The sequence below is a fragment of the Theropithecus gelada genome, chromosome 1, assembly GCF_003255815.1.
Source record: "Theropithecus gelada isolate Dixy chromosome 1, Tgel_1.0, whole genome shotgun sequence".
Lineage (NCBI taxonomy): Eukaryota > Metazoa > Chordata > Mammalia > Primates > Cercopithecidae > Theropithecus > Theropithecus gelada.
The window spans coordinates 140,268,557-140,296,193 of record NC_037668.1 but is presented as its reverse complement, the minus strand read 5'-3'; the positions used below and the strand labels follow the sequence as shown (position 1 = coordinate 140,296,193).

Sequence of the window (27,637 nt, the reverse complement as noted above, 5' to 3'; positions counted from 1 at the left end):
TACCAGAGGCTGGGAAGGTATGAGGGCGGTAAGGATGGTTAATGGATACGAAAAATAGAAAGAATGAATAAGACCTAGTATGTGATAGAGTAACAGGGTGATTGTAGTCAATAATAATTTAATTGTACACTTAAAATAACTTAAAGAGTATAATTGGATTGTTTGTAACACAAAGGATAAATGCTCAAGGGGACAGATACCCCCTTCTCCATGATGTGATGATTACACATTGCATGCCTGTATCAAAACATCTCATGTACCCCCTAAATATATATATACATACTATGTACCCACAAATAAAAATTAAAAATTATTTTGTCAGCTATTCATTAAAATATGTTTTCCACTAACACTGTAAGGATGGTTTAACAGTTGATTCATCATACAGCTTAAATTAAAAAATTCATTCGGTCCCCTGGTCTGTTCAGTACATCTGAGGTGAAAAAAAGTTCAACCATTTTCTTAGAAAAAGAATCTAAATAAGATATAAAATGTTATTCACGAAAAATAAATCAGAGATTGATGAATCTACAAATGCTAGGATTGTTAAAAAAAAAAAGCCTATTGAAGCAAGATGGCATTTAAAAATATACAAATTTCAATATCAATGAATCATTTCATTTCTACAATGTCCATTTTCATTGGTAATATAATCCCTCCAGAAAGATTTTCCACGATGTGAAAATGAAATGGTAACACTATATTTATATAAATGACAGATAAAGTCTTGAAGCAAAATGAGAGTAAGATATTTTTCTCAATAATGAATTAATTATCTTTCAGGTTGAAGAACATTTGCTGTTTTTACAGGCAGCTTACAAAGATACCGTTGCTGAAAAACAACTATTAGCAAATCGGAAAAAAATGGCCAGCAGGCGCTTTCAGTGCGCGTCAGTCTTACTAACTGTCCTGGAAGATGAGAAGGCAGGACTTTCTTTGGTCTTATATCTCCTCCATAATTTCTACTGGGCGCAACAACCCCCAAGATGTTATTTTCACTGCAGGCTGTATCATATACCTTTTAAAGCTATCTTACTATCCAGTTTCTCATTGGGATCAGTAGACATCCTATTCACATAAAGAAATCCTGTTTGAGTCATCTCAAAACAGAAGTAACAGACTACAAGTATCTGACATTATTTCCTGATCTGAAGACATCAGCACACTTTTGTCTGATGAGGCCCAAAGTAAACCTTTCAATGAAAATGTCATTAGTTTTCCTTTTCTAGCACCAGGACAACCCAAGCTGAACATATAAAACATGGTGGAACCACAAAGGAGAAGATGTCATTAGGAAAGAAAAAGAAAATTCTCTCTTTTTTTTTTTTTAAGTGAAAGTAGGTTTATTAAGAAAGTAAAGGAATAAAGAATGGTTACTCCATAGGCAGAGCAGCCGAAAAAGAAAATTTTCTTTTGTTCTGTCAGCCTTCTGAACCCTTTTAGCTCATCTTTTTACTTCTCCTCTGGCTCATCTGGCTTCTCTATGGTTGAATCTCTAGTAAGCCAACTAGAATCTCAGTTTAGTTACACCTCAGCTATCTTAAGGGATGGATGCTATAAAATTCTCAAGATAATTTTAATTTAGTTTAATTTTTTAAATAAATACATATCATAGAAGGTCAAGAGGAAGGATTTTATGAAAACAGACCAATCAAAGGGAGATGATAGCTCTCAGAGGCAGTTGGATGTCCCTGAGAGTCAAGTGTATAGATTGAGATGCTATCCCAGATGGTGAGCACCAGAAAAGAGGGCTCTTGCTTAACATGCTTTATTTATCGACCAGTCAAGCACATGCATGATCAAAGAAGCCATATACAGCCAGAGAATATGGGTTCAGAGCCCAGCTGCACCCCTTAGAAGCTTAGTGATCTTGACCAAGTAGTTTAACTTCTCTAAACTCAACTGCAAATGCGGTATCAAATGAAATTTTCAAAGTAAAATGCCTGGTAGATAAGTAAAGATTCAGTAAATATGGGTTGTTGTTGTTATTATTGTTGTTGAATACTATTAATAGTATATTATAATAAATTGATACTTTATAAACTGTCCTGCTTTGGCTGGGCATGGTGGCTCATGTCTGTAATCCCAGCTCTTTGGGAGGCCAAGGCTGGAGGATTGCTTGAGATCAAGAGTTTAAGACCAACCTGGGCAATGTAGCAAGACCCTGTCTCTAAAAATAAATAAATAAATAAATAACTGAGCCTGGTGGCACATGCCTGTCATCCTAAGCCACTTGGAAGGCTGAGGTGGGAGGAGGATCACATGAGCCCAAGAGATCAAGGCTGTCCAGCCTAGGCTACTAAGAGAAGACCTTGTCTCTAAAAGAAAAAAAAAAATTGTCCTGTTTTATTACACAAAGGATTTTAAATGGCTGTGTATCTATCTTAGCAAATATGACACTATTAGCAAACTCAAGAATAAGACTAATTTTTCCCTCAGAAAACAGTTTATTTTTCAATATTATCCATTGTTAACTTTGATACAGCCACAGCTTGAGAACAGCAGTAGTAATTGCAATGATAGATCCAACTTGGAGATTAATTTTAAAATACCTTATGATAATATATTGTATATAGAATAACTCATTTCTATTTTAACATTTAGACTCGATGGCAAGAAACAATCAATCAAATAGATAACAAATTAGAAGGAATTTTGGGTGACATACTTCTTTCAGCAGCATGCATTGTATACAGTGGAATTTTAACACCAGAATTTCGCCAGTTGATTGTGAATAAATGGGAGACTTTCTGCACTGAAAATGGCATTTCTTTGTCTTCCAACTTCTCTTTAATTAAAGTTATGGCACAAAAATATGAGGTAATAACATATTTCTATTATCCAGTTAAGTGGCTATTAGTGTTGATTTGGGTTTTAGCTGTATGTGTAGTTTTGGGCTTGGATGTTGTCCCAGAATTATTTTGATAAATGAAAATATTTTGTTAATAGTTTGTTTCAGGTCTTAATTTTTTTTATTTATAGCCCTAATGCCTCAATAAGTTGTATCTCTCCTGTTTCTCATACTGAGCAAAAGTCACAAAATATCTCTTTTCCCACTGTAATCCTATTACCCTGTCTCAATGAATATAGGCAATTTCTCTCTCTGAAACCTCTTTCATTTAATACAATTGAACTTATTGAACCACAGGGAGTGTTCTTAGACACAGCCAAAAATGTAGAACTACATTTATTAACTTAGATACTTATTGTCTGTTTATGTAAATCCTATGCTGATGTTTAAAGGATAAAAGAGAAATGCACCTAGCTTTTGTTAATCCTCCAAGAGTAATTTTAGATTGGATCCCCACTGATAATTTCCCTTAAATTGACCATGCAACCTACAAAATCTTAGAAACAAATACTGTCTTCACATTTTCATAATGCTAATAACCAATTTAAACTCAAATATAACAGTTGTTACATTAGGTGTAAATGGACTAAATGTTCCAGTAACAAGTCTAAGATTGTGGCCAGGTGCGGTGGCTCATGCCTGTTATGCCAGAACTTTGGGACGCCCAGATAGGAGGAACTCTTGAGTGTAGGAATTCAAGACCAGCCTGTCTCTACAAAAAAATTAAAAAAATAGCCAACCTGGGCAATGTAGCAAGACCCTGTCTAAAAAAAAAAAAATTACTGAGCATGGTGCGACATGCCTGTCATCCTAAGCCTAAGCCACTTGGAAGGCTGAGGTGGGAGGATCACATGAGCCCAAGAGATCAAGGCTGCAGTGAGCTATGATGGTGCCCTTGCATTCCAGCCTAGGCTACTGAGAGAAGACCCTGTCTCTAAAAGAAAAAACAATTGTCTTGCTTTGTTACACAAAGGATTTTATCTATCTTAGCAAATATGACACTATTAGCAAACCCAAGAATAAGATTAATTTTCCTCTCAGAAAACAGTTTATTTTTCAATATTATCCATTATTAACTTTTGTACAATCACAGCTTGAGAACAGCAGTAGTAATTGTAATGATAGATCACAATCATTGCAATGATTGCACGTGCACAATAGTGGCACATGCCTATAGTCCTAACTACTTAGGAGGCTGAGGTGGAAGGATCACTTGAGTCCAGGAGGTCAAGGCTGCAGTGAGGCATGATCATGCCATTGCACTCCAGCATGGGAGACAGGCCAAGTCTCTGTCTCTCTCTCTCTACATATATATATGTGTGTGTGTGTGTGTATATATATATTTTATATATATGTATACATATAGCATATGTGTATACTACATATGTAGAGAGACCTCAAGAAATCCTCATAAAGTTATGACTATACATATATACTATATATACACATATATACTTATATATATACACACATATATACTTATATGTATATATACACTTATATGTATATACACATATATACATAATGTATATACATATATACACATATATACATATGTACATGCATGTATGTGTTATGTGTGTACATACATTACATATATACATATACCTATATGTATACATACATATATTCATACTTATACATATATGTATATGACTATATATGTATATATGTAGAGAAACCTCAAGCAATCCTCATATATAAAGTTATAAGACTATATAACAGTATAAACCAAAGCACAAAATAGAAAACATACATTATTTATAAAATAAAACATACATTATTTATAAAAGACACATCTAAAACATAAAGAAAAGTTGAGAGTCAGAAATGGGAGAGTGTTTACCATAGATTACAAAAACAAAAGGACAAAATAGATGTTAAGGCATAAAAGGATTACTAGACTTAAGCTCACTTTACAATAGGAATTGGTTTAATTCTCCAAGCAAATGTGAACAATTCTAAATTGTTAACCTAATAGCATGATCTCAAATAATATAAAGCAAATATTAAAAGAACTATAGGGAAAAAATAGACAAATCTACAATCATAGTGAAGGATTTTAATACCCTTCTTTCTGTAACTCAGAACAAGCACACAAAATCGGTAAGAATAGAGAAGCTTTGAACAACATGATCAGCAAATGGACTGAATGGGAATAGAGCACCGTAGCCTATACCTGCAGCTGACACATTATATGCAAACACATATAGAACTGCCAAATTGACCATATAACAGGCCACAAATCAAGTTTGACCAAATGTCAGAGGACTGAACTCCTACAGAATATGGCATCTGATCAAAGTGCAGTTAAGCTAAAAGTCAATAATTAAAAGATACTTTGAAAATCCCCATATTTTTGAAATTAGGAAATATACTCCTACGATAACCGCAGAACAAGATTGAAATCAGAAATTTTAAAATGATACACTGGTGAAAGATTTTCTTTTGAGATTGGGAAGATGACAAAGGGATGTTCACTATCTCTACTTGTGTTTACTGGAGAGTCTGGGCAGTGAAGTAAGGCAAGGGGAAAAAAGATATTAGCATTGAATAAAAACATAAATTTTTGGAGGTGATATATTATGTATTTATAAAATCCAAGAGAACCTATAGATATATCATGAGAATTAATAAACATTTAGCAAACTTTCTGAAATTAACAAAGTCCAATTGCGTTTCTCTTCAGCAGCAGTAGTGTACAATGTTTTTAGATACCAATGACCTAAAATGGTATCTAAAACACATCTTTTGCACATCAGAATGAATCTCAAAAATGTGAAAAATTTATAGAAAGAAAACTATAAAATACTAGGATGCATTTTAAGAAACCTAAATAAATGAAGAGTTATACCAAGTTCACGAATTGGAAAACTCAATATTCTAAAGTTACTAGACTGACCTATAGATTCAGTGTAATCCCATATATATACACACATATATACATATATATACACACATATACTTATACATATATGTATAAGACTACACATATATATGTATATATGTAGAGAGACCTCAAGCAACACAACAACATGAATTAAAGCCAGACACAGAAAAAGATGGAAGATTTCACTTATCTACAGTTCAAAAATAAGCAAAACTAAACTATCGTGTTTAATAAAGAAAAGCATAAAAGTCTGGAGAATGATTCATTTTTGAAAATAGAAACTCTTCTTTGCTATTGGGCTCAGGGCATGTTTCTCTCACCACAATCATGTTTACTCCTGCCTTCTTTGCCTGTATTCAGATGCAATCTACACTCCAATCAATAGCAATACTTGTATTTTTCAGAATTCTTCATCATCTGTCCTATTTCCTTTTACATAGAATTTGAGAGCATGCAGTTCTTCACAGGCATAAATGAAAAAACTTTCCTCTGTTCCCAAACTAAAAAGTATGTTTGGCTTCTCCTGGGGAGACCCCTGCTACCTTTTGCTGGAGGGTTTCCTTGGTGTCCTGTTTCTACTCTTACCTCCATAGGCTTCTTGGCCTTTTTCTCCCAACCTGCTGATACTGCCATGAAATTGGAGTGGCAGAAAAAGAGAGGCCATGTAAAGAGTCAAAGCTTACCAGGCTTGAAGTCAGCTTCTGAGTCAAATGGTAGCTCTGCTTCTTATTCTGACAGTATAACCTTAGACAAGTATCTAACGTCTTTTAGCCTCAGTTCCTCCATCTTAGAAATAAGGGTTATTATAGTAATTTCACTACCTAGTATATATGTATGTGTGGTTGGCAGTTGGTAGGGGCAAAATAGAGTAGCTGTTATTATATTTGTATAATTCTGTATTATTGCATATTTCATATATGCATTAGAGTCTAAGAGCCTTAGGAGCAGGTACTGTATCTTATTTCCTTTGTGTCCCCCATGGCATCTTTGTTGTGATGGGCATTATAATGTCCTTATTGTTGAACACAAAAATGTAATTTAGTGCATAATTACTCAGCTTCCCAAAAATTTCATATCTGTTTCTTTAAACTGTTCATTTCCATAGCATTTTTAAACAGTATTTCTTTTTCTAAAGGCAGTGATTCTGTAGGATCTTTGAGTACCCTGTAGGATACTAAAGATGTGAAGACATTTACAAAATAGTGAAAGTACTAATGATTTCATTGCAGATCAGCCGATGGCATAATCAGGGACTACCTCATGGTCAGTATTCAGTAGAGAATGCCATCTTGATCAAGAATGGCCAGCAGTGGCCACTGCTGATTGACCCACATAGGCAAGCTCACAACTGGATCCGTCAGATGGAAGGATCCAGGCTGCAGAAGCTCTCCATTGAAGACAGCAATTACACCAAAAAAATTGAAAATGCTATGAAGACAGGAGGGAGTGTCCTCCTGCAGGTAAGTGGGCAGTATGGCCTAATTTCCCTTGCAGCTGATACATATGTTGTATGCACTGAGCATAAAGGCGAAAAGTTTTCAGTGACACATAACTGTCAGGGAAAAAATAATAACAGACATACACACATATATACTTAGAGACAGAGAGTGAGTTTTCAATGCTCAGTTCTCTTACAGGTGTCTTTCACTGGAGTCGAGATATTTAATAAAACTTAAATTTTTTAATTTTAATTTTTGTGGGTACATAGTAGGTGTATATAGTTATGGGGTATATGAGATGTTTTTGAAACAGGCATACAATGTGTAATCACATCATGCAGAACGGAGTATCCATTCCCTTGAGCATTATCTTTTGTTACAAACAATCCAATTATACTCTTAGTTATTTTTAAATGTACAATTAAATTATTATTGACTATAGTCACCCTGTTGTGCTATGAAATACTAGGTCTTATTCATTCTTTCTAACTCAACATTTAAATGTTTTAATGCTGCTTTTTTTTTTCCAACAAATTTGTTTTAAGATGATTTTTCTTATTTTTGTCTATTGGGTTTTTCAGAATCTCCTTGAGACATTAGCTCCAGGCTTAAAGGCAATCCTGAAAAAGGATATCTATCAGAAAAAAGGACACTATTTCATAAGGGTTGGTGACGCTGAGATCGAATACAATTCAAATTTTAGGTAATGTGCCACAGCTAAATTGAGTCAAATGTGTATGCTTTTTAAGATAAATAATATTGAATGCCTTGTATTCAGTCCTGTTAAGCTTCTACATGGAGGAAAAAGTAAGATTGTCTTTGGAATATTCTTTTTGTTTTTGTGTTGGCAGAAGTATTCATCAGTATACAGAAAAGATAACCGATTTGTATCAAGTCACTCCAAACCAACACTTTTCAAACTGTACACGATGAAACCTGTGGGTTTTATGAGGAGTCTTCAGAAGCTATGCAGAGAGGAGCAAGCGAGAAGCCTGGCTCTGCTTCATCTGGAGAAGCTCTGTTTGTTCTGTTTGCCTAACATTTTATTTGGGCGACAAAAGTTTCTGCCTTTTTAAAACACACACACACACACACACACACACAAAATCTCTATTTAATATCTAGAGCAAAAAGAGATTTTTGCCTAGGAAGATAAAAAACATTATATCCATGTTCCCAGCAGTAAAGGGACTCCAGGAAATGTACTCGCACTAGCCAATTTCACACAGCACTGTTACATAGATTTGATTACCATAAAAATGTGACTCCCAAGAAGTAAGATGTTTGAATTGTTCATGGGCATTCTCTCCTTGTAGGCAAAGCCACAGGAAAGGCCATTTATAATAAGAGCCTTGCTGGGTAAGCAAGTAATTGGCAAAGGAAACTAGAAGACTTTATTTAGCCATCATCAGCCTGGTGCTTTTAACTTATTCCCAGGAATTCTGACACACTGACTCCTTACCAAGCGGTGCTGACTCAAACCTGTTGGTCAGTGTGTCCTCTCCCCTGTGCAGGGCTGCAATCTCTCACGAAATTATTACTCCTTAGAATTCTCTCTTCTGTGGCCAGGCGTGGTGGTGCACGCCTGTAATCCCAGCACTTTGGGAAGCTGAGGCAGGTGGATCACCTGAGGTCAGGAGTTCAAGACCAGCCTGACCAACATGGTGAAACCCCTTTCTCTACTAAATACAAAAAAAAAAAAAAAAATTACTCAGGTGTGGTGGCGCATGCCTGTAATCCCAGCTACTTGGGAGGCTGAGGCAGGAGAATCGCTTGAACCTGGGAGGCGAAGGTTGCACCTGGGAGCCAAGATCGCACCATTGCACTCCAGCCTGGGCAACAAGAGCAAAACTCTGTCTGAAATAATAATAATGATAATAATAATTCTCTCCTCTGTTAATAAAACAGTTTCCAAAGTACGTTCGTCAAAACATTTCCATGCTGTAATAGGTGTCACTCAAAAAAGAGATCCCAAGGCTTCTTAAAGTGGGCTAAAGGTAACAGTCCTACAGGACTTAAAACCCCTTTATTCACCAAACCCTCTCCAGAAAATAGTGTTGTATAGACTACACTTTGGAAAACACTGCATTAACCCATTCTTTTTTCTTACTGGATATAATTTGTTTGATTAAGTAACAGCGCTAAAAATGCTAATGAAGTAACAGTGCTAAAAATGCTAATTTTCCTGAATAGATAACCCGGTCCCCATGTTAGGAATGTGTGTTGAGAAGGTGCTGGAGTAGAGGGCAGGCTTCAGTGATGGACCTCACTCTGTCACTTTCTGGCCATGTGATATGGGCAATTTATTTAATATCATTAAGCTTCAATTTCACTCTTCATAAAGTGGAATGAAGAATTGTCTCTGCTTTATTAATCTGCCCACTCTTCAGTATGACTGCCACTGACACCACCCTGCTCCACGCCACCATCATTTCTCACATGTTACCCAGTCTCCCAGCTTCCCTCTTGCTCCTCTGCCTCTCCTCTCAGGCTGTTCTCAAGATGGCTGCTACATCTTGGGTACAAGGTTCACTGCTCAGGTGACGGATGCACCGAAATTTCAGACTTCACCACCATACAATTCATCCATGTAGCTTTACCCCTAAAGCTACTGAAATTTTTTTTTTTTAAATGATAGCTGCTAGAGAAGTCTGATTTAAAAGACCATGTCACTCCTCCAATCCCTCCATTGGCTTCTCAACTCACTAAGGGTAAAAACCATGGTTTTCACAATGATCTAGTGGCAAGTCAAAACTTCTACTGTTTAACATTTTCTGTACTCTGTCCTTATGTGTAAACTAAACATAGCATATACACAGTCTGTGGTTGTATTTTTTTAAGACTTCAATGCAAATGTATTCACATAGTATACATTGAAAGTGTACTTTGTATACAAAACTGAAAAACACTAAAAATCTTGTGTACTTCCAGGAAAAATGCTTTATGTATTTTTAAATAAATTGTTCATTTTTTTCTTCTATATGTTCTTTGAATAACTGGTGCCTTTCTCATGTTTAGGTTATACTTATCTACAGAAATAGACAACCCCCATTTTCTTCCATCAGTTTATAACTTTGTTACTATGATCAACTTCACTGTAACATTCCAAGGTTTGCAAGATCAACTCTTGTCTACTGTGGTAACTCATGAAGTTCCTCATTTAGAAGATCAACGTTCCAAGTTACTGGAGAGTATTTCCCTTGATGCCGTAACTCTTGAAGAACTAGAGGAAAAAACATTAAATTTACTGCAGAAAGCACAAGGTAAGTCAAGATATTTAGTGATAGTAAGAGATCTTTGCAACGGATAGAATAAAAAGTTATGAGAACCAAATTTTGAATCTGAGCCAAAAATAGCAAATCTCCATTTCCACCAGATAACTGATAAAGGTAGGTGAATCACCCCATTTCTAAACTTAAACATTGTGAATTTTGGTGTCCCTCAGTTCCACTTTTGCTTTAGCTCATTGTGTTGTAGAACATTTGCCACCCTGTAACTGGTATAAGTTGTAAGACAAATTTTACAGAGTCTAGTTAGTTCCCCCCATGTCTGTACTTCAGGTACAGACATCTGTTATAGGTCTCAAGTTAGATTACAGAGACTGAATGATTGGGCTTTCCCCAAGTATTAACAATGAAAAGATATTTTATTTTTTATTTATTTATTTATTTTTTTAGACAGTCTCACTCCATCACCCAGGCTGGAGTGCAGTGGCGCAATCTCGGTTCACTGCAACCTCCACCTCCTGGGTTCCAGTGATTCTCCTGCCTCAACTTCCTGAGTACCTGGGATTACCAGCGCATGCCACCACACCCGACTTACTAACTAAAAGATATTTTAAAAGCAAATAATCCAGTGACTTTTATATATCCCATTAAAACATGCTGTTGGCCGGGCACGGTGGCTCACGCCTGTAATCCCAACACTTTGGGAGGCTGAAGCAGGCGGATCACCTGAGGTCAGGAGTTGGAGACCAGCCTGACCAACATGGGGAAACCCCGTCTCTACTAAAAATACAAAATTAGCCGGGCTTGGTGGTGCATGCCTGTAATCCCAGCTACTCAGGAGGCTGAGACAGGAGAATCGCTTGAACCCAGGAGGTGGAGGCTGTGGTGAGTCAAGATGGCGCCAATGCATTCCAGCCTGAGTTAAGAAGAACGAAACTCCGTCTAAAAAAAAAAAAAAAAGAAAAAAAGAAAAAAAAAAAAAGACTGTTAATTAAAGTAGCAGTAGAAATTATTTTCCTCTCCAGCACAAAAAAATCTTTACTGCATCTAAACTTCAAGAAACATAAATTCCTGAGTCACACTGATGTAGGCCCCTAACTCAACTGTGATAAAATGCAGTTTATCTAACAATGGACTGCCTTTCTGTTTTAACTTGTGACTCATTGGAACTTGAAGGTTTCTCAAACACTTTAGTCCTCAAGAGTATGTATAGAAATCATCTGTAGAATTTATTACTTTTCTTTCTTTTTGAAAAATACAAATGCCCAGTGGCTACCACCACAGACTTACTGAATCTGAACTTCCACACATTGGGCCCTGGCTCATGTTTATTTTTGAAGCTCTCTACACAATTATTATGTCCGCTTCTGATTACATATTATTTGTCTAATCTAAAGCCCATGGTCTGAAATGCAAGTCCATTGTTACCAGATACTGTACTAAAACAAATTAAAAGCTACTTTTTTTTTTAAAGGCAAAATTTTACCAATAGTAATAATTAAGAATGTAATTTTTGAAAGATGAGGAAACCAAGTTTGATAGGGCATGAAGCACCCATACCTTGGGAGCAATATTGACTATTTCAAACATAAAAGAACCCAGGGAATTAAAAACAAAACAAACAAAAACTACTTGATGATGAAGTCTCACCGACTGAGCAATCAGAATCAGACAGTGGAAGGAAACCTGAGTGCAGTAACCTCACAGTTCCTGCAGAGAAGCCAATCCATCCTGTTTGAAATTCAAAATGTATTTTTATTTTTTTAAATAGAGATTGAATTCTTTCATTGCTTTCATCATCTTTTCTTATAATCGTAGAATAATGTTTTAGAAACTAATATATATTATATTCAAGAAATGTTTACCTGAGATTCAGCAATTCTGTTTATTCTTTTTCTTAATTCCAGTAAAGGTAAATTTACTAGTTACTTAAAACACAGTATTTATAGTAGTATCCATTTCTCATAAACACACACACACACGCATATTCTGTCTGTTTATCAATCCATTTACTTACCCTTCTATCTGCACATATGTATACAGAGAGATACTTTGGATGATGTTACCTATGTGTTAACACTGGAACTTTTGGGGCAGTGATGCCATGGGTCCCACCCCCACCCCTCACAGCCTGGGTCCACATTTGCCCGCTTGCCCCTCCTCTCAGCCAGCGCTCACAGGTGCTACTACGTGGTAGCCCATTCTTTATCATCCAGAGCTGGAACCACATTCACCGTGCTGCCTTGGACTTCCCGGAAGCAAGACAGATCTGTCTGTCTTGTATCAGTGCAATGCCTTGTATCAGTGCAGTGATGAATTTGAGCCATTCCCACATTGTGGTTACAAACCTTTCTCCACCGAAAGGATGTGGCTCCCCGCTGTTAGACATTTACCTTAATATTGACATTTCTTCCCTAACAAATTGCTGCAAGTAACAGCACCTTGCTGAGACGTGTGGCCGAAACAAGAATAACTTTGATGAGGAGTTCCAGTGTTGCCTCTGTAAGGTCTGCTAAGATGTGCAGAAAACACTGACTTGTTCAGCATGTTCTTAACCTTTAACAAAGAACTTACATTTTTATGGCATACAACTGCCTTGGTTTGGGGAAATGATGAAGACCTTAGGAGACTTTACATTTTGTTTAAAACCTCAAACAAACAAAAGCTTCAGTAGGGAGAGTAGTGGGGAGGGCATGCCTTTCCTCCTAGGATCCTCCTGAGTGTTGCTGCCTTAGCATGCCATTATCTTAACCCAATTCCAAAAAGAGATATGTGTTAAATAGAGAATTTTTAAGACAAATAAAGTCTATAACTCAATTTTTGCAACCATGTTTACAAAAAAAAAGAGCTCAAATTTAATTATATCTTATATTAGAAATACAGGCAAATCCTCATTTAGAAGCATATTTTTATTATGAAATGTTAAATACACATTTATGCCTGGAGGACCTGACTTTATTCCTTTTCAATGTTAATTATACCTAATAAGATGTTTCTTTATAACACATGAATAAATTGTGCTTCTAGTAATAAGGCTAACTACATGGACAAGGCTTCTGTATCTGTTTTTTTTTTGTTTTTTTTTTGGTTTTTGGTTTTTGGTTTTCTTGTAAGACTGGAGCCATTGGCTGGTAACTCCTTAGGGAGCAAAACATCTAAGTATTATATAATATACATAGAAGGTGACTATCAAGATTCAGAAGCACAGCCACTCCCATTTTATGAACCACTCATATAACAAGTCATATTTTGCTATAAACTTCACCTGAATTGAACAAAAGATGGATTTCATGAGCTAAGTGAAAAGGTGTTTAAGATAACACTCATTAGGGCACTATATGCTTTTATTGTGCCTTTGCTGTTTATTCTCTACCATTTGTTCCTTGTGGTAGAGTCTGGGTATTTTTTAAAGACTGTGATCTTTGAGTAATAGTGGTTTCAGTAAAAATTGTTCTGGAAAAAAACTAAATTAAGAGACACCTTGATTATATGCATAATTTTTCCTCCTCCTTTCTAGGATTTAGTAAAACTAGGCTTTTTGTTTGTTTGTTTTTTAACTTTTAAGTTCAGGGCTACAAATGCAGGTTTGTTACATAGGTAAACTTGTGTCATGGGGGTTTGCTGTACAGATTATTTCATCACTCAGGTATTAAGCCTAGGACCCATTAGTTATTTTTCCTGATTCTCTCCCTCCTACTACTCATCACCCTCTAATAGGTTCCTGTATATGTTGTTCCCCTGTATGTGTCCAGGTGTTCTCATCATTTAGCTCCCACTTACAAGTGAAAACGTGGAGTGTTTAGTTTTCTGTTTCTGTGTTAGTTTGCTGAGGATAATGGCCTCCAGTTCCATCCAAGTCCCTGCCAAGGACATGATCTTGTTCTTTTTTATGGCTGCATCGTATGTACCATATTTTCTTCATCCAGTCTATCACTGATGGGCATTTAGGTTGATTACATGCCTTTGCTATTGTGAATAGTGAAAACTAGGCATTCTTATGTTTATTTATTTATTTATTGAGATAGTGTTTCGATCCATTGCCAGGCTGGAGTACAGTGGCACAATCTTGGCTCACTGCAACCTCCACCTCCCAGGTTCCAGCGATTCTCCTGCCTCAGCCTCCCAAGTAGCTGGGACTACAGGCATGCACCACCACACCCAGCTAATTTTTGTATTTTTAGTAGAGAAGCGGTTTCACCATGTTGGCCAAGATGGTCTCGATCTCTTCACCTCGTGATCCGCCCTTCTCGGCTTCCCAAAGTGCTGAGATTACAGTTGTAAGCTACCCACTGCGCCTGGCCGAAAACTAGCCATTCTTATTGCCTCTTATTTTCTCTTTGGTGTGACTGCCCAACCTCTGTGGGAAATGGTGTGATAGGGTGAGTACTGTGAGAGGTGGTCCATGACTTAGGTCCAGACATTCCTGTAAAAGCTTCACCTGCATCAATAAGAATATGGTACACAGATTGTGGAATATACTAATTTCATTATTGCCAGCAATAGTCATATCAAGCTGAAATACTGTGTTTAGTTCTGGATGCCACATTTTTAAAAGGCTCGTTTCAAACTAAAATGTGTCCAAGGGCAAGAATCAAAGAGGGCTCTAAAAATCATATCATAAGAAAAAAGCAGTTGAGGAAAATGTGGATGTTTAGCCCATAAAACAGAAGAGTTTATAATGGAAACCTGAGAGCTCCCTTAAATATGTGAAGGGAATAGATTTATTATTTGTACTTTCTAGAGAAGTGCTTTTTCAAAAGGTGAGTTGCAATCTGTTAGTGGGTTGAGAAATAAACGTCATTGGCCATGATCAGTTTCATATGTTTAATAAAATAGAATACAAAATATCAGAACACATCACGTGAAATAATGGCATACTTGTTATTTTTTGAAAATTGATTTTAATATTCTGTGTGTATAGTGGGTCATACTGTAAATGTATTCCTTATCATGGAATGGTTACTTATTATATGCCTGTAATAAAAATAGGATCCACCAATACTAAAGTAATATAAAGAAGAGATGAGGGAGTGGGAAGTGAGGTGTACATACTATTAATCAAAATCTTTTTTTTTTTTTTTTTTTTTTGAGATGGAGTCTCACACTGTCGCCCAGGCTGGAGTGCAGTGGCCGGATCTCAGCTCACTACTGCAAGCTCCGCCTCCCGGGTTCACACCATTCTCCTGCCTCAGCCTCCCGAGTAGCTGGGACTACAGGCACCCACCACCACGCCCGGCTAGTTTTTTGTATTTTTTTAGTAGAAACGGGGTTTCACCGTGTTAGCCAGGATGGTCTCGATCTCCTGACCTCGTGATCCGCCTGTCTCGGCCTCCCAAAGTGCTGGGATTACAGGCTTGAGCCACCGCGCCCCGCCTCAAATTCTTATTAGAAATATTACCTAACTTCATTTAAGAGCCCATGTCGGGGCCGGGCGCGGTGGCTCAAGCCTGTAATCCCAGCATTTTGAGAGGCCGAGACGGGTGGATCACGCGGTCAGGAGATCGAGACCATCCTGGCTAACACGGTGAAACCCCATCTCTACTAAAAAATACAAAAAAAAAAACTAGCCGGGCGAAGTGGCGGGTGCCTGTAGTCCCAGCTACTCGGGAGGCTGAGGCAGGAGAATGGCGTGAACCCGAGAGGAGGAGCTTGCAGTGAGCTGAGATCCGGCCACTGCACTCCAGCCTGGGTGACAGAGCAAGACTCCGTCTCAAAAAAAAAAAAAAAAAAAGAGCCCATGTCGGACATAAAGCCAGTAAGAAGCCAACAGTAAAAACCCTTACACAAAGAGTGCAGAGTGAGGAAATAGCCACTTACTGTTACAGTAGTCTTTATTTAACTTCACTTTTTGTTTATCTTTAGGATACGCGTTAGATGATGAAGAAATTATAGATACCTTAAGAAAATCCAAAATGACATCAAATGAAATTTCAAAGCGCATTGAAGCAACAAAAAAAGCTGAAAGTGAAATCCAAGCAATACGTAAAAACTATCTCCCCATTGCAACCCGAGGTGCCCTGCTCTACTTTCTAGTAGCTGGTCTCACGCAAATCAACTACATGTACCAGTTCTCCCTAGACTGGTTTCATCAGGTTTTTGTTTTGTCAGTAGTTTCCAAAAGCAAAGAACAAGAACATAGTTTTAAAAGGGAGAAAGTGTCTCCAAAAGAAGTTCATGAGATTATAAATATTTCAAAAGAACCCAACTTGGAAAATGAGAAAAATCTCTTAGATAAGCATATTAAAAGTGCAATGGATGTGTTGACAAAAAGTATTTTTAAGGTGAGACATTCTTTAGTGTGGATTTTACTTGTTTATTTAATCTCACTGGATTAATATGTTACATTTTCCCTATAGGTGGTTTCTTCAGCTCTATTTAATGAAGATAAACTTTGCTTCTCTTTTCGGCTTTGTACTGCAATCATGCAAAATAATGCTAATGGAAATCTAATACAGGATGACATTGGATTCCTACCAGAAGAAGAATGGAACATCTTTTTATATTCTGGCATATTGATAAATATTAAAAGTGCATTATCCCAGTCTAGACTTACTAGTAAGTAAAAGTTATTATTCTGGATTCCGTAAAAGTCCATTAAAAGTGTGTTTCCTTCCATTAAGGTGCTCCAAGTCAATGCCTCTATAATTGATTAAAGTAAAGTAGCTTGAGGTCAAGCACCTCCACTGTTACTCAATAATTTTTTAATGAATGAATGAATACATAAATGATAATTGCTATGATTATTATAATCCTAATCTACAAAGCAGAATATCTAATGGTAGTCAACAGGAGCACACCCAAACATAAACACTGATTGGATACCTTCAGGAGTTAAAACTTCCCCCACCCCTAATTACAGTTGCCCTCATTTTCTTATGAAAACTTGGTTGAAAATTTGAAACGCAAAAGTCATGTTTATCCAAAAAGGTTAGACACAATTATTTAATTATTGAATCTTTTAAATGTGTCTATGTTGTATTTTTATTATGTTTATTATCTAAGCTGTGGTCAAATACATATAACATAGAATTTATCATCTCAATTTTTAAGTGATATTAAATACATTCACGTTGTTATGCTGTAATTTGTAAATTTTAAGTCTGCAAAATGGCAGAGTAGGATGCTATAGGCTCCCTTCCTTCACAGAGATACCAAGGTAACAACAATATACAGATCAGAATACCTCTGCGAGAACTCTAGAGATCAGTTGAGAAGCTACAGCATCCAGGCTATTGTAAAACCAAGAAGAGACTCCAGTGAAAGGGGTAGGAAATTTTGCATCATTTGACACATGCCTATTCATGCCCCTCCCTCTTTGTGGTATAATGTGGAACAACTGACAGGAAATACCCCATATCAGAGCTCTTCCCTCAGATAGAAACAAAAGAGTAGACAGTGCATCCAGTGTTCTGGCTTGTCTAGGGGCCTCCCAAGGGACTGGTTTTTGTCTTGCCTGACTCAGAATATTGGCAAGACTGGCACTGGAGTTTGGAAGCCACTAAAATCCAGATGCAAGCAGCACATTAGACCTACAGTTTCACAGGGAGAAATTAGGGGGAGCAAGGGATTAGAAAAGGTTAAAAAGGTCTTAGAACCTCCAACTAGGCTGGTTGGTGAGGGTTTTCCCCTGCACAAAGCCAGTACCAAAGACTGGGAAAGGTGGTTGTTTTTTCAGATGCCAACCCCGGAAAAAAAGATATTAAGGCAAACAAAGAAACAAGGGGAAATGGTCCAATCAAAGGAACAAAATGAAGCTCCAGAAACCAGTCCCACAGAAATGCAGATCTATGAGCTGCCTGACAAGGAATTTAAAATAGCTGTCATAAAGTTGCTCAGTGAGCTAAAATAAATAAATAAATAACAGAGAACTAAATAAAGTCAGTTAAATGATGCATGAACAAAATGAGAATATCAGCAAAGACATAAAAACTATAAAAAAGAATGAAACAAATTCTGAAGGTGAAAAATGCAAAAACTGAACTGAAAAATTATTACAGGGGTTCAACAGCAGACTTAATCAGACAGAACAAAGAATCAACAAACTTGAAGACAGATCATTTGAAATTATCAAGTCAGAAAAGCAAAAAAAAGCTAAAAATTTAAGAAGCAAAAAGAGCCTAAGGGACCTATAGGATGCTATTAAATTGACCAATATATGCATTATGGCACTCCCAGAAGAAGAAAAAAAGAGAGAAAGGGGTAGAGAAATTCTCTGAAGAAACAGTCGCTAAAAACTTCCCAAATCTAAGGAAAGAAAAAAACATACAGGTTCAAAAAATTCAAAGAACTCCACTAGGATGAATCCAAAAAGAAACACAGCAGACACATTATTATCAAACTGTCTAAAGTCAAAGACAATGACAGAATCTTGAAAGCAGCAAGAGAAAAAGTTATTTGTACATACAAGGGAGCTTCTATATGATTACCAGTGATTTCTCAGGAAAATCTTTGCAAACTAGAGGGAGTGAGATACATATTCAAAGTGCTAAAAGAAAAAAACTCTCAACCAATAATACTTTATGTGTCAAAACTGCCCTTCAAAAATGAAAGAAAAATTAAGATTTCTCAGATAAACAAACATTGAGGGAGTTTATTACCACTAGAAATGCTCTCCAAGAAATGCTAAAGAAACTCCTTTAAGTTGAAGCAAAAGGATAATACACAGCAACATGAAACTATATGAAAAATATAAGGTTCTTCAGTAAAGGTAAATATGTGGAGAAAGATAGTAACTCGTACTATTGTAATTTTGGTAAATGTAACTTAAGTTACAAAAACATTTTTTACTCTATAATTATGTTAATGGGTATGCAATATATAAAAATGTAACTTGTGACATCAATAACATAAGTGGGGGTGCTAAAGCCCTAAATTAGTAGATTTTGGTTTTTTTGAAGGCATAGTTTCACTGTCACCCAGGCTAGAATACAGTGATGGGATCATAGCTCACTGTAGCCTCCAACTTCTGGGCTCAAGTGATCCTCTCACCTCACCTCCCAAGTAGCTGGGACTGCAGGCACATGCCACCATACCCAGCTAATTTTTAAAAATTTTTTGTAGAGATGAGATCTCATTATGTTGCCAGGATGGGAGTAGAATTTTTGTATGAGACTGAAGTTAAGTTGTTGTCAGTTTAAAATAGAATGCTATAAAATTAAGATTAAACTATGTAATTGCAATAGTAACCACAAAGAAAATATCTATAGAATATGCACAAAACAAAATGAGAAGGGAATCAAAATATATCACTATGAAAATCAACAAAATACCGAAAAAGGCAATAAAAGAGGACAGGAAGGAAGAAAGTTACAAGACATACAGAAAACAACAAATGGCAATAGTAATTCCTTCCCTATGAGTAATTACTTTAAATTTAAATGGATTAAACTCTTCAATAAAAAGGCACAGATTGGCCGAATTAATTTTAAAAACAGTATCTAACTATATGCTGTCTACAGGAGACTCATATCTAAAGAAACACATAGGCTGAAAATGAAAGAATGGAGAAAAATATTCCATGCAAATGGTAACCAAAGAGAGTAGGAGTGGTTATAGTAATATCAGATGAAGTAGACTTGAAATCAAAACTGTTACAAAAGACAAAGACAGATGTGAGATAATGATAAAAGGGTCAATTCACCAAGAAGATATGTAGTAATAAATGCTTATGCACTAAACCTCAGAGCTCCCAAATACATGAAGCAAACTTTGACAAATTAAAGGGAGAAATAAGACAGCAACCCAATAATAGTAGGAGACTTCAGTACTCCATTTTCAGTACTGAATAAAACAATGAAACAGAAGGTCATAAGAAAATTGAACAACATAGTAGATCAACTGGATCAAACAGACATACACAGAGCTGTCTTCCCAATAACAGCAGGATGTACATTCTTATTAAGTACACATAAACATTCCCCAGGATAGACCACATGTTAGACCATGAAACAAATCTTAACAAATTCAAGAAGAAGTCATACCAAGTGTATTTGCCAAACACAATGAAATGATACTAGAAATCAACAGAATGAAAACTGAAAAATCCACAAAGATGTAGAAATTAACACACTCTTAAACACCCAGTAGGTCAAAGACTAAATCACAAGGGAAATTAGAAAATACTTAGGGACAAATGAAAATGCAACATATTAAAACTTAGGGGATACATTGAAAGCAGTGCTAAGATGAAAGTTTATAACTGTAAATACCTACATTAAAAAAGAAGAAAGTGTACATAACTTTTACCTCAAGAAACTAGAAAAACAGCATATTAAACCCAAAGCTAGCAAAAGGAATGAAATAATAAAGACTAAAGCAGTGATAAACAAAATAGAGAATAGAAAAAGAATAAACAAAACTAACGGTTGGTGTTTTGAAAAGATCAACAAAATTTGCAAACCTTGAGCTCAGTTAACTAAGAAAAAAAGAGAGAAGATGCAAATAATAAAAATCAGGAAAGAAAGGGACAACATTAAAGTAGATGCAGAGAAATAAAAAGATTTCTAAGAGACTACCATGAACAATTGTATGCCAATGAATTGGATAACCTAGAAGTGATGGATAAACTCCTTGTAGTCTGCTGAGACTGAATCATGAAGAAATAGAAAATCTGAACACACCAATAACAAGGAGATTGAACAGGTAATCAAAAACCGCCAAAAAAAAAAAGCAAATTTTAGGACGAGTTGGCTTCATTGAATTCTACCAAACATTTAAAAATTAACACAAATTTTCCTGAAGCTCTTTCAAAAATTGAAGAGACAGAAACACTTTCTAACTCATTCTGTGAGGCCAGTATTATTCTGATACCAAAGCCAGACAAACATACTACAAGTAAACTACAGACCAATATTTCTGAATAACATTGATGCAAAAATCCTCAGCAAAATACTAACAAACCAAATTCAACAGCACATTAAGAAGATTGTACACCATAACCAACTGGGATTTATTCTCAGTTTCACAACAGTATTAATATCTTTAACACTACCAAAGTGTACACTTAAGAATGGTTAAGATGGACTGCGTGTAGTGGCTCATGCCTGTAGTCCCAACACTTTGGGAGATCAAGGTGGGAGGCAGATCACTTTAGGCCAGGAGTTTGAGATCAGCCTGGCCAACATGGCAAAAAATACAAAAATTAGCCGGGCATTGTGGCACACACCTGTAATCCCAGCTACTTGTGAGGCTGAGGCACAATAATCGCTTGAAACCAGGAAGCAAAGGTTGCAGTGAGCAGAGATCGCACCACTGCACTCCAGCCTGGGTGAGAATGAGACTCTATCTCAAAAAACAAAAACAAAAAAAGGTTTAGAATGATAAATTTAGTTATATTTTTACCACAATAAAAACAATTACCTCTTATGTAATTTTTACATAAAGTAGCTTTCTGTTTTATTTATGTAAAATATATTTTTATTTCTATAAAATAGTTTTTATATGAAATAGCCTAGCAGCACATCTTTGTCAAGTATCTACTTTGTAATAAATAACTAAAAGGTAAAGGGCTTATCTCTTCTAATGTGATCATTTTTCTTTTTTTATTAGGCACATTTGAAATAGATGAAAGTCAGCATCTTCAGTGGCTGTCAGATTCTAGATGGAGGCAGTGCCAATATGTCAGCGCTCACCTGGAACCATTTTCACTTCTGTGCAAATCCCTTTTATCAAATGTATCACAATGGGATACTTTTAAGAACAGTAAAGCAGTTTATTCTCTGATCAGCACACCTTTCTCTTCAGAAAATGCTTCATTGGAGGAAAATACAAAACCACCAGAGGAGAGTAAGAAAGCATTAAATGTTTTAACCTAACTTAAGTATGTGTGTATGTGTATGGATTTTCAATTTGTAAATGTCGTACAATATCTTACATTATGAAAAAATTGAAGGGAGGAATATAACTACATTTTAAGCATGCACATGTTATTCAATATAATCCTCATAACAATCCATGAAAGGATTATAAAGAACTTCATGAGTAAATCTGATTAGAAATCAGAATTTCAGAGAGATTAAATATACCACACTAGTTTCATTACACCATGCTAGTTTGGAATCTTGGATCTGAACAAACCTACATATATTGTTCATTTTAACAAATGTGTATTTTTAAAATTACATGGGAAAGGATCTTACCTTAAATTCAAATGACTTACTATTTTTAGCACATCTTTTTCTTTTTCTTTTTCCACTTCGAACTCTCCTTCGTTTTTCCCTACTACCTTCACTCATAACACCCCCACTCAGAATACAACCTAATTTGTTTCCTTCCACATTTTTCTCTACTTCACTTCCTGATTTTTGCCAAAATAAACAATTATATTATGCAATAACATAAACATCCTTATACATTTTTCCTTTGCTTTTATTTCTATAAGATAAATAATCAGAAGTGGAATTGCTGGAACAAAAGGAAATTATTTTTATGTTAAAAGTTGCTGCCAAGTTGCTTTCTTTAAAAGTCTATGATAATTTATATTTCCACCAGCAATATGAATGCCCATTTTCCATAGGAGTATTGATTTTTTTTAATTTTGCCCATCTGAAAAGCTTAAACTCCCATTAGTGTTATAGATAATTCGCTTTTGTCTTATTATATGTATTAACATCTATATTCAAATATTTTTCTGAATTTTTTATTGTCTATTGAATTTGTTTTTATAGTACTTATGCTATATGTGTTTAAATGTTTGTATAGTCAATTATGTCTATTTTTTTCTTTTATACATTCTTGATTTCAAGTTCTTATTAAGGTCTCCTCCTCCTGTAGAGTTTTCTCTTTGAGTCGTTATCATTTTATTTTGTTGCATTTATCTCTAATATATGTGGGACTCATAATTTATTATACTGTAAGAGTCAGCAACTTTTATTTAAAAGAATTCTTTATTGACCCTTTTTGTAAAGTGAAGACCTTTTTATTTTGCAAATAACCCCAAATTATCCATTTATAACTATACCTTCATGTATCATGAACTTTTCTTAAGATCAACACATCAATATTATCTGCATTCAAAAAAGCCATTTCTATAACCTAATTTGTATTTAAAGTTAGACATTGGGAAAATACCACAGAAATAAGAGGTAAGTAGAAATGATAACTGTATCCAGGACAGCTGGAAATGAAGACTAGAAGACTTCCCACCTTGCAAAAAATTGTAATCCAGTAGGACTCTATTGTGGTGGTAAGAGGGGTCAGTATTAAATATATGTAGATAGATATAATATTTAATTTTTCAAAAATTTGATAATCTGGTTGCATTTCCATTTGATTCTCATTTCCCATATCTGTTATAGCTGGATAAATAGAAATCTCCAACCTCTACTCTTATTAGTTTATATTCATCAGAAAAACACCACATATACAGGAACGGGTTATAATGTGTTGACTGGCTGTGCCTTTGGCTTCTCATTTTATTTCTTCATCTGTCCATCATCTTCTTGTATTACTATTCATTCACCACTTCAGTTGGTCCAAGTTGAAACTTAAATCCGTCTTAATGTCTCCGTGTTTTGAGGTGTGAAGCGCAGCTAGTGATGCCGTAAAGCTTACGAAAATAAAGCTCACTTTAAAAGTCAGCCATGTTGAGAAAAAAAAAAACTTCATAAGTTTATGACAGAAATGTTCATTGTGATATCTTTTAATGATAAAAAGTATTTGACTGTTAATCCCAGTTTCTTTCTCTAAATTATATCTAGCTGAACTTTTGAATGAAAATAAAGAAACATGTAATCGTATAAATTTTCCCTGGGAGAAACTCACTTCATTTCAAAGACTTATTTTGGTAAGATATCTTATGAGGAAATATTAATATTCTAAATATTTTGAGTGCTTTATTAGTAACTTAAGCCCTTCAAAATTAAAATTTTACAAGTAAAATGTATTTTTAAAGTACATTTTGTGAACGTTAATGTGAGAGGGAAACACCTACACCTCCCCTTAATGCTTCCTTCATATGGAGAGTCCAATGTGAGGAACATTCCTGGAGTCCCTCTGTCCCCTCATTTGTTCTTCCCTAGAAAGGAGGACTCATAGCCCTATCCCTTTTGGGATTTGTCTGCCTATAACGAGTATACTTTCTGGCTGCTTCTCCATGCCATAAACCATACAGGAACAGACCTTGGTCCTATAGGGAGAGGCCAGTGGCTGACCAGCACTACTTGTGACAGGTAAGTCTGTCTAATTCTAGATTCTGTATCAGGAAGCACATTGTTGCCTCATACCTAAGCCACATCCACCAGCATGACCTTTATTATTAATAAAATGATATTTTTGCCCAACACCTCTATTTCTCAATTGTTTCAGAACCTGGCTGAGGGTAGAGGTGGGTGGATTATGGGTATGCATGGGTGTCATTTATTAGCACCCCTAACACATGAAGAATTTAGTATGTGTTAAGCACTTTACATATATTATTCCAGTTAATACTTATAATAGTCTTGGAAGGTAGGCACAATTATTTCCCTCATTTTACAGATTAGGAAACCAAGGTTTATAAATTGCCTAATAGAGCCAGGTTGAATCTCAGACAGCTTGGCTCTCATATCTGTGTTCTTGGTAGTCATACTATATTATACTTTCCAGGGTAGATTATCCTAAATTCATCCTTATTGCCTTAAAAAAATCTTTATTTTGACATTTATTCCCTAATTTAGTGAAGGGAAAATCTCTCACCTCATTTAAATTCCTTAAATTCTTAATTTCCTGAAATTCTTGAAAATGCTAACCTGGACAACCAGTAATCCTTTTGATTTCTGCCTTAAACTTTATTTTTGCAACACTTTAAAAATTCTCTCTATGTAAAGATTGCAAAATATGACTGCATCTGGCTTATAAACATGTTCTATTTGGCCTGAAGTTTTGTTTGATTTTTTGCAGCTTTTCAGGTGCAATTTATAGGATTTGAACCTGTGATCTTGCTTAGAAGATTTCTGTCTTAATTCATTTGGGTTGCTGTAACAAAACAGATTGCTAAAACCCAATAGATTGGGTAATTTATAAACAACGGAAATGTACTGCTCACCACGCTGGAGGCTGGGAGTCCAACATCAAGGACCCAGCAGATTCAGTGTCTGGTGAGGGCTTGCTTCATGGGTGGCATCATCTTGCTGTGTCCTCACAACAAGAAAGTCTTTTTCTTTTCTTTTCTTTTTTTAAATTAGGTCTCACTCTGTCATCCAGGCTGTAGGACTGTAGTGCAGTGGTGTGATCATAGCTCACTGCAGCCTGAAACTCCTGCCTCAGCCACCTGAGTAGCTGAGACTACAGGTGTGCATCACCATGACAGGCTAATTTTTTAAGAGATGAGATCTCACTATGTTGCCCAGGTTCCTCAAGACTTATTTATAAGGGAGCTATCTTTATAAGGGAACTAATCTCACCCTCATGACCTAATCCTCTCCTAAGTTTCCACCTCTTAATACTGATACATTGGAGATTAGGTTTCACCATACAAATTTGGAGGAGACACCAGCATTCAGACCATAGCAACTTCTAAGTTTTTAAGCAAAAATAACTAAAATAAATATCATATATTTTTTTAAAATTATATGTATACATATCTTGAAGTGAGTTGTTTTCTGAGTTTATTGTGATAAAATATAGATACATTATTTCATTTAATCTTCATAATAATCCTTTTTAACCCTTTAAGCATGCAATTCGGTGACATTTAGTATATCTACAATGTTGCATAACTATCATCCTCATACCTTTCCAAAACTTTGTAATCGTCTTAAATAGAAATTCTGTACCTGTTAAATAATAACTCCCCAGTCTCTCCTCCTGACAGTTGCTGGCAACCACCATTCTGCCTTCTGCCTCCCATCATGCTTATGTCTGGCTTATTTCACATAGCATGATGTTTTCAGAGTTCATCCATGTTGTACCATGTGTCAGAATTTCCTCCCATTTTAAGGCTGAGTAATATCCCATTGTGTGTACATATCATGTTTCATTTGGCCATTAACCCATTGATAGACAACAAAGGTTTGTTTCTGCCTTTTGGCTATCGTGAACAATGCTGCTAGGAACATTGATACACACATTTGTTTTTTGTTTTGGTTTGAGTTTGGATTTTTTTTATTTTTGAGCCAAAATTTGAAAATTGAGAGATTTCAAATAAAAATCCAGATTTCTGGCCTTAGGCAACACTGAGCCCACATTCCTCAATGGCAGCAATAGCTAGAGCTGAGTAGTGTCTGTCCCTTTGGCCCAATGCACTACAGTCTTCACTGCTCCCTGCTACTTCCTGACACTGCAGTTGAATGTTAGTTGCCATTTGCAAATATGATGATATTTGCATCTTTATTTTTCTTTTAGAAGAGGATTTTCTTCTTCTATCCAACCCACTTCTCTAATTTTTGTTATCTACCTGACTACTTTAAACAGATCGATACCTCTACTCTACATGTGGATTATTGACATAGTCGTGACATGAAAATATATTTAAGCTATATTAATTGACAAATACAAAATATTGAACAATCTGTACAGAACAACTTCATTTGTGGAGAAAGAGAGGGAGGTGGAGAGATGCCTGTGTATGTGTTGAAAATATCTAGGAGGAGCCATAAGAAACAACATATCTGGGGGTATATCTGGGGAGTAACAATACAAGAAACAATGTATCTGGGGAGTAAGACCTTCACTTTTTCATTTTTACCTTTTTGCATTGCTTGAATTTTATGTAGCAAGGATGAATTACCTGAACAACAAAAATAACTAGATTTTAAACCTGTGCCACATTACCTTCTCCCAGTAAGTTCCCAGTGATTTTAGTTTATGAACTAGAAATTTTATGAGTATAGTGATCCTATCTTCCAAACCAGAAGGTAGAAGTCATGGTCTGATCAAGTGTTGAGTGTATGCATAGGAAAAGTAAGTTAGATATTTAAAACTGAGCCTGACCTGTAAGAGTTAGAAATTGAGATTGTCACATAAAAGATTAAGTTAAAATATATTAGAAAGAAGCTTGCCCTGGAGAAGGAGAATTTCTCAGAGTTCCATGAGGACAAGGACTTTGCCTAGCTTTTCACCCCTCGCCACTGCTATAGCCTATTGGACTGAAAAGAGGGTGTGAAAGAGGACAATGAGGGGATATAGACATGCAGAAAATTTTCAGAATGATTTGTGGTTGCTTAGGAGCTAGTGAAATTGAATTCAACAGAACTCTGTTTCTTCTACCTTCCCTTTGTCGCCTACCTCTAAAAAAAAAAAAAAAAAAAAAAAA

General features: G+C 35.8%; 1 protein-coding gene across 1 annotated transcript in view; it reads left to right on the top strand.

Moving 5' to 3' along the window:
• DNAH14 (dynein axonemal heavy chain 14) overlaps nucleotides 1-27,637 on the top strand; it is a 507,005-nt gene that overhangs the window by 431,917 nt on the left and 47,451 nt on the right. The window contains exons 64-72 of the mRNA XM_025393377.1: nucleotides 784-924; nucleotides 2,605-2,820; nucleotides 6,971-7,201; nucleotides 7,762-7,883; nucleotides 10,199-10,443; nucleotides 16,270-16,688; nucleotides 16,764-16,962; nucleotides 21,955-22,191; nucleotides 24,105-24,190. Of these exons, the coding sequence (XP_025249162.1) occupies nucleotides 784-924; nucleotides 2,605-2,820; nucleotides 6,971-7,201; nucleotides 7,762-7,883; nucleotides 10,199-10,443; nucleotides 16,270-16,688; nucleotides 16,764-16,962; nucleotides 21,955-22,191; nucleotides 24,105-24,190 (1,896 nt within the window). The remainder of the gene's footprint in view (nucleotides 1-783; nucleotides 925-2,604; nucleotides 2,821-6,970; nucleotides 7,202-7,761; nucleotides 7,884-10,198; nucleotides 10,444-16,269; nucleotides 16,689-16,763; nucleotides 16,963-21,954; nucleotides 22,192-24,104; nucleotides 24,191-27,637) is intronic.